Genomic DNA, 8,350 nt, shown 5'->3' on the forward strand with positions numbered 1-8,350 from the left:
GGGGGGGAAACTGCAGCTGTCAGCCCCTCGGTGCACCTGAGCCCACGGCTCCGTTGCCCACCCCACTGCCGACAGCACCTGGGTGCTGGGTCCCCAGGGAGCCCCAGTGCTCACCCACCTCCCTGCTGATGCCTTTTTCCCGTGATTGAGGGGCAAATCCAGCACCCCCCCGCACCCTCCCCAGCACCTCTGGGTAAGGGGAGATCCTGCAGTCATCCCTAAAATCGCATCTGTGGTGGGGAGCAGCATCCTCCGCCCCGAAATCCCCATGGAAACTGTACCCACAGATGCAAAAACCCATTGCGCCGGCTCAGCACAATGTTCCCCCCTGTGTTTTGTTCCTGCTGGGATTTGGAGTGACCTCCCCAAAAAATCCAAAAGAACTGGTTTGGGTCTCCCAAGGGAGATAAAATCCTCTTAGGGATGGGGAGAGGTTGGGGGTCAGGGTGCAGGTGGCAGCGGGAGAGCAGTTGGTGTGAGCTCAAGGCTGCTCCCAACACCCGTTTCCACTAGGGATGCTCTCAGCACACGGCTCCGCTCCGAGGAATCTCCTCCCCAAACCAAGGGGATGGAGCGGGAGGGATGCAGGTGGGCTCTCGGCATGCAGAGATGAGGGCTGAGCCGTGCGGGGGCTTTTACACCCCGTTACATCTCAGCAAGGTGACTTGTGACCACCGGCCATGCTTGTCCCCAGTATAGTGGCCGACCTGGAATCAAGCACGTCAGGTGATGGCATTAAGCTCCTCAGGTCCCCCCCGTGTCACCTCGTGTCCGGGACAGCAGCAGAACCACGATCTGTGAGAGGATGGATGGGGATGGGAGCCTCTTCCCAGCCCCGCAAGGAGCCTGGCGGCAGGGTTTGCCTTCAGTAAACTGGCTGAAAAAGTAATTCATTGGCAAATGAAAAATATTTCAAAGAAAGCTGCTTCCCTGCAGGAACGGGTTGGCACTTCCTCACGCTGCCGCCCGGCTCCTTGACAAAATGATGTCCCGGAAAAACAAGATGAGAAGGGGGTGTCGCGTCTGGCCGCGGAGTCCTGAGGTAGGTGCCAGGTCGTGCCCGGCTCTGCGGTTCCTGAGCTGGTTGGTTGCCACGGGATCGGGTCTTGCTCACAGCCGGGGCTTGATCTGCAGCTGTTTGCCTGGAGGGAGGGAAGGAAAAGGTGATGGTGGGAGGGGGGTGGCACATCTGGACACCCCTGGGCTTCTCCTGGCCCGGTTGAGGTGGGGGAACACAGGACCCTGGCAGCACCCACCAACCTCACCTCGGCCACCCTCCTCCAGACGGGTGTTGTCAGAGTCCCGCGAGGATGCCGGGGGCAAAGTTCTCTTCCATTTGGTGCTGCCTGGGAGCAGAAAGGAAGAAAAGAGGAGAAAGTCATCGAGGTTGGCTTGGAAATCCCTCAGGATGAAGGTGCAGGAGCATCCTGAGCTCCTCCGCTGCCCCCGTGGCCCCGGCGCTTTGTGCTTTAAAAGGGAGTAAAAGCTGCCCCAGAGGTGCTGCCAACGAGAAGGAATAATTAGTGAGCAAATGGTGAAAAATAAACGAGCCCACCTTAGTTACATGTGGTGCCTCTCATCCTGAAATGATGATTGCGGTTGCCCCACCCCTCTGCCATTCTGCTGGAGGGGACACGTGTGTCCCCAACGTGGTGCTCAGCCTGGCCTTGCTGTCCCGTGGCTTTTTCCGCAGCCTTTTGGTGCAGAGTTGGTCCCTTTGGGGTGGGAACGTGTCAAGCCTGGAACCACCGTCCCCCTCGGCCATGGCTGGTTGCCCAAATCCCTGAGCATCCCCAATCCCCCGCAAGCAGCACAGAACGGAGGCACTCGCAGGTCCCCTCCCACCGCAGAGCGGCAAGTCTGCTGCAAAATCCCCGAGTTATGGGGGAAAAAAGAAAATAAAAAGTAGCCAAATCTTCTAACTGCAGCAAAAATTGAGCATCACGACCCGCTCCGGGGCCGGGCTGGAGAAGGGAAGAGCAGAGCACCATGCTCAGTGCTCTGGACCATGACAATGGAGAGGTTTGGGGACCAAACCTTTCAGCCACCCCCAGCATCCCCCCAAGATGCTTTGGGTGATGAGTTCTGCTTGCTGGAACACTGTCCCCCCTCCTCGAGAAGGTCCCAGATGCTCATATAAAGCCAAAAATCCATGAAGCACCTTTGGGAATTCACCGCTTTGCAGGATGAGTCCAGGCACATCCCATGGACCGGAGTGGAGGGCGTGAAGTCCTCCTCCATTTCAACCTGAACGCCGGACACAGCTTTCTGCAGTTTCTCCTATTTTCCCTCCCTGAAGGATGTGTAGAGGTGGTTCTGGGGTTCTACCTGCCAGGCTGGTGGGTGGCGGGCAGGAGAGCAGCGGCCACGTGGGCAAGAAGACGCCGAGATGAATGAGGTTGGAAAAAGGAGGAGGTTTCCCAGAAAAAAAAAGCACCTACAGCTTGCTGAGGGATCAGGTTTCGTGGGAAAAGCCTCCTCTTGCTTGGGATTACGGGAGAAGGTTGTGGAGAAGATGGAGGGAATCCAGCTCAAACCCCCTCCAGATGCACCGTGGGCCCGTGGTACTGCAAAAACCCAGCGCCGGCGCTCTGCATCCCCACAGGACGATGCCCAACGTGGAGGAGGGACCAGGGGCGCCTTTGTGCAGCCGTGAAAGCCCGAAGAAGAAGGTTTTGGGGCAGGGGAGGCGGGAGGGGTGAGGATCCCACGCAGCATCCAACAACGGAGAGTCACCAAGAGTTTTTCTTTGCTTTTAAACTTGGGTAAACAAACTTGCTCGGAGTCTAAGCCGTCGTGGCAGTGATACATAGCTTTTGAGCTAATTTATGTAAAATAAAGAGGGCTCATTTAGCACCTTTCCACCCTTAATATAACACCCATACATCAGAGGGCTGCACAGCAGCCACGAGGGACTCAGCTATTAGTCACTGGCAACTCAGCCAAATTCGGCTTCGGGGCACGGCGACACCGAGCAGACCCCGCTCGGCCTCTGACCACCCTCCTCATTTCCCAGCTGACCCCAGGTATCCCTTTCGCATCGAGCCAGGTGCTTTCCCCAGCCTGGGATTTCCAAATCTTGCCCCATTAGGGTCCCGCAGAGCTGCTGCTCATCAAGCCCAAAGGATCCAAATCAACATCTCCTGGTTCCTGCCCCACCAGCAACCGCGGCCACAGTGCAACGGGAACGATGGAAACGGCTCAACTCCCCCTGGATGAGCTGGAAAAGACTTCATTAGCTAATATCCACGCAGTGGCACGAAACCCGTGCTTTGCCATTCAAAGTAAATATGATTACAGAAGTAGAAATATAGATTTCTATTTTTTTGGGGGGGGAGATAAAAAAACGAGGTGATTTTTAAATCAACCGCAATTAGCTTCCAGACTTTGGGGCTGTACAGAGCTGAGATGCCTTCCATCCCTGATTTCAAACGTATTCCTCAAAAAATCGAGGAGGGCGATAAGGAAATAAACCCAAAATAGGGGGTAAAAGGACTAAACCAGTCCAGTTTCTCACCCTGGATGGAGGGAGGAGATGCTGCTCCTGGAGCAGTGGATGCTTCACCCCGCCGGGAGCAGACAGGGACGGGCAAACACCCCGTTGTGACAGCTGGGGGTGGGGACGTGGAGAAAACAGGGGTGTCACTTCACCCACTCCAGCAAACGAAAATATATTTTCCGCTTTTGTGCATGGGAGATCCTGCAAATGGCGTGATCAATCTTGGGTCGCATCGCGCGCCTTCACTCTCTCCCCCCTCCCTCTTCCTTCTCTGCATTTCGGCAGCCACACAATCCATCTTCCAGGAACCAGGTATATAATTTCTAGTTAGCGAAAGCCGGGCTAAGAAACCCCTTTTTCATTACGATGATTGAACTGCTTCCAAAGAGAAGAAACCGGGGCTGGATCACGAGCTCTCCATCGAAAGCCGGGCGGCTTTTGCTGAGCTTGTCAGCCTCGCTGGAGAATTAGGACTTCCAGCGCTCTTCCTCCTGATGAAAATCAACATTTATTTTGCCTAAGCCTAAGAAAGTGTCAGGCAGACAGAGAAACTTGCCACTCTTCACGAGGAGAAGGAAGGGAAAAGAAGGAAATCTAATAGAAATATATTATCAAGTCCGAGGAGTGGACAGTGCAGTAAATCACGCTTCAGGTGGCACCATTATATTTTTCAATAAAACCTGGCCTTCCCCCAGACGGTGCCGAGCCGAGCGGCTCCAGCTGCACCCGACGGGAGAGTTAAAACAAAATTTCGTTCATCCAGATTCTGCTACAGGGGGGATTTAAAGGAATTTAAAGGTGGGGAATCCTCTCGGATGGAGGATAAAAGGAGGCGGGTCTGGTCCTTGTCCCCAAATCTTCTCCCTGCTCACCGCTCCTGATGGCTGAGGGTTTAAAAAATTGCGTTTCTTGCCCTGCTGCGAAGCTGGGAGGCAGGTGCCGAGAGGGAAAGTGACTGGTGATGCTCCAAATCACCATGAAAGACCCCCAAGCCCCAAAGCCAGGGGATGCAGGGGAAGGCGGCTCGCTCACCGCTTTCCAAACTCCACCATCCGGCTATAAAAAGCTCTGTCGGAGGGAAAGCTGGTTATATTGATGCTTTCCCTTCCCGACCAACCTCCAGCCTGATGGGATTTTTGGTCTCCATTGCTCTCCTGATGTTGCCAAGGGGGTTTTTGTCCTCTCCTGCATCCAGCCGGGCTCCAGTAAGGGGCTTTGCATGGGGCATGGTACCCACAGCCGCCCCGCTCCTCCCCGAGAGCTGACCCAGTGTGAAACGGCCTCAAATAAAAAACATAATCCCATTCCCAAAGGAGAGCGGGCTAACGAGGTGGCTGCAATTAGCCGTTTTAACAGCCAGACAGCTAACACTCCAGTTATTAATACAGCAAAGGGGGATGCAAAAGTTTCCACCCGACAGCGCGGAGCACTGAGACGCATCCCAGCATCTTCCTGCTGGATGCTCAAGGTTTAACACTGTGAGGAGAAATTTCCACACACACACTTTTTATCCCCAATTCCCAAAGGAAAAAAGATCCCTTAACCCCTTCCCAGCTGCTTCAGGGGAGCCTGGAGGCTGAATCTGCCTTGGAAACAGCTTTTCCTTTTGCAGTGAAAGCGCTTGGCTGCACTTAGGCTGGGAGTTTGCTTTTTTTAAATAAATTAAAATAATTATTATTATTTAATAAAGCCCAAGAACAAAAGGTGAGATGGAAAGGCCGGTGGCAAGGGTTAAGCCCCCGACTTTTCCACAAATGATTTTTCATACAGAAAAAGCAGCTGCGGGGCGCTAAACCTACCTGCTGAAACAACCTGCACCGAAACCACCTCCTGCTCCTGTTCTACCCCGACCTTCTGCCCCTCAAGTGAGGGAAACCTCAAAGCTGGGATGTCGTGAGAAGCTTTGTCCAGAGAAAAAAAAAAAAAAAAGCTCAGATGTTTTCTTGCTTCCTAACCAAGATGTTTGAAGCAGGGACATGCTGGGGGAGATGTCCCACTGCAGTGCCCATCTCCTGCCACCCCTGCAGAGCAGGACATCTGTGCCAGGCCATCCTTTCCGTGTATTTTTTTTTCTCCTTAATTCCTGATTTTCAGAGGATAAAAGCAACCAAAAAACCAGCCCTGAGCTGCAGCGATGGGAGAGGGGTACAGCAGAGGCGCTTTGTGGTGTGGTGGTACACCTTGGCCATGACGACATACGGTGAACACCACGTTCAGCCTTTACTGGTGAGCTGAAGCTTATCCTGAAGAAGGTGGGATTTCACCACCTCGGAGGGCTCTTCCATCTCCATTTTTTAGGTTATTAAATAATTCCAGGGGGGAACAACAGGGCTTCCAAGTGGCAGCAAGTTGAACAAGAGGAGTCTTCAGAAATCCTGAGCCAAGTCTAAAAGCCCTGGTCTCCAGACCCTCTGCCACAGGTGGACAAAGACCCTAAAAAATGGGTAAAAAATTAATATGGAAGAAGCAGATTTCAGTTTTGGCAAAGGAGTGAGACTTGGCAGGTCTGAAAGTTGCCTGCAAATCGATCGGGGAAGAGGACTGGAAACGTGCAGGTGGCTCGGTCCAGGCGGTAAGTAAATCAGAGGAGAGTATTTTTGACAGCCCTTTGTTGGGCTAAGAAACGATGATTCTGATTCAAAGCGAGAGCCCAATTAGGAAAACTCGCAGCACTCATCGGCTTTACTGGAAGTTTCAACGAAATTGGCCACTTTGCAATAAGGAAATTAAACAGCAGTGATGTTTCTGACTTTTGGACTTTCCCAAAGCCACCAAGACATGAGGAGATCCAAGCCCAGCCTTCAACAACACCCGAGTCTGACGGTCCCCCAGGCCTGAGGGTGTCCTGCAGCAGGAGCGGGGGTTTAGGAGGGGGCGGGGATGGAAGGATGGAGGGGTGGAGGGGTGGAGACAAGGCCTGCAGAGGGATGGGCAAGGCCCACCGGGGTGAGGTACTCCTGGTGAGGTCAACCACCCTGCGCACCAGCCCACCCGTCTCTCCAGGCTGGGAAGGAAGCACCCATGATCGAGAAGAAGCCTGAAACCAGTATCCAGGGTGTGTGAAAGCAACCTAAACCACTACAGAGACCCCCAGAAAACAGCCCCCAAACCCAGAAGGACCTGCTGACTCAGGAGAAGATGCAATTGCTAACGACCCGAGCAGATCCGGCCCGTTAACAGGAAACCAATTAGACTGATAGGTGATGTCCTGCTCAAGGGATGGGTGCAGCCGATAGATTTTTGCATTAGAAGAAGCAATTCTATTAGAGGTTTGTTAATTCAGTTATGAAGGAGTCTTGATGCTCTCCAATTAAAAACTCTCCCTGCATGCCTGGCGGAGCGTGCGTTGGCCGGGCGGCTGGCGAGGGAAGCATCAGCCTGCAGCAGGAGAACACAGCAAAGGGAAGAGCAGGGTGTCCGTGGGAACATCCCATCACCACCTGTCAGGTGCATGGATCATCGTCTCCACAACAGGAAAGATCTGGCAAACACCAGGAGAAGAGCTGGGAAGGTGCCGCCGAGCTCCACGCTGCCCTGGAGTCCTGCCGGCTGAGGAGCTCTGAGGCAGGGAGGGTTCATGGGCACAATCAGGAAGGAAGATGGAGATTTTCTGCTCCTTGTCTGGACCCTGCTAATTTATCCTACGAGAGCAGGAGACCTGAGGGGAAGGCGGTGATGGGAAGGCTGATTTAAGGACAGCAAGGTACATCAAGCATGCTCCTAATGCCCTTTTCCTTTCCTTGAAGACTTCAGGGCTTTGTGTCCTGCTGCTCTTCCTCTCCTTAGCTTGTCCTTGTCCCCTTGGTATCACCTGCTGAGGATCTGGGAGATCCTGTAACTCCCAGGAGCTCTCACCATGAGCATCACAGAATCAGAGAATCATCCACGTTGGAAAAGCCCCTCGGGATCATCGAGTCCAACCCTCAGCCCGACTCTACAAAGTTCTCCCCTACCCCACATCCCCCCACAGCTCATCCCAACGGCCCTTAAACCCCCCCAGGGATGGGGACTCCCCCCTCCCCGGGCAGCCTGTTCAGCCTATTCAACCTATCAAAGTGCCTCCACCTACTCCTGCTATGCCACAGCATCGCAGAATCATCAAGGTTGCAAAAGACCTTGAAGATCATCTAGTCCAACCATTAAAATCGAGTCCAACCATCTCCGACCTGCCTCCTAAGAGGTTCTGCCAAGGGACACATCCCCAGTCACGTGGCCTTGACTTCCCAGCCATCACAGGCAGAGACATGATGAGCTGGGCCTTATTGTTGAGGCTGGCCAGGTTGAAGCAGGAGGTGGGACTCCATGACCTCCCTGGGTCCTTTCCATCTTAAGATACTAAGGGCTGGACTTGGACCTGAAAATGGCCCAGGGCTGCGGGGGAAGGAAGGTGACTGCGTGGTCATCCCAGACACACCAATGGCATCTCCACAGGCACTGAGGAAAAGGTCCTGCCACGTGCATCCCAAGCGGATCAGCTGCCAGAGCAGAATGAAAAGCCAGCGGAGAAACCAGGGGAGAGGGAGAAGCTGGAGCACAGGTCTGCTGGGGAGCGGCTGGGGGAACTGGGGGGGTTCAGTCTGGAGAAGAGGAGGCTGAGGGGAGACCTCCTGGCCCTCGGCAACTCCCTGCCAGGAGGGGGCAGAGAGGGGGGATGAGTCTCTGGAGCCAAGGCCCCAGCGCCAGGCCCCGAGGGAATGGCCTCAAGCTGCCCAGGGCAGGGTCAGGCTGGCTCTGAGGAAGGATTTCTGTGCAGAAGGGGCTGTTGGGCGTTGGAATGGGCTGCCCAGGGCAGGGGGGAGTCCCCGGGATCCCTGGAGGGGTTGAAGAGTCGGGCTGAGCCAGCGCTGAGGG

General features: G+C 54.4%; 1 protein-coding gene across 1 annotated transcript in view; it reads right to left on the reverse strand.

The window, feature by feature from the left end:
- Positions 1-6: 6 nt before the first annotated feature.
- The window catches only part of ZC3H3 (zinc finger CCCH-type containing 3), a 179,576-nt gene continuing 171,232 nt past the window's right edge, over positions 7-8,350 (reverse strand). The window contains exons 11-12 of the mRNA XM_026842207.1: positions 1,266-1,346; positions 7-1,142 (exon numbers count right to left, since the gene is read on the reverse strand). Of these exons, the coding sequence (XP_026698008.1) occupies positions 1,111-1,142; positions 1,266-1,346 (113 nt within the window). The 3' untranslated portion in view covers positions 7-1,110. The remainder of the gene's footprint in view (positions 1,143-1,265; positions 1,347-8,350) is intronic.

This window comes from Athene cunicularia (genome assembly GCF_003259725.1).
Source record: "Athene cunicularia isolate RWA chromosome 2 unlocalized genomic scaffold, athCun1 chr2_part1, whole genome shotgun sequence".
NCBI classification, from domain to species: Eukaryota; Metazoa; Chordata; class Aves; order Strigiformes; family Strigidae; genus Athene; species Athene cunicularia.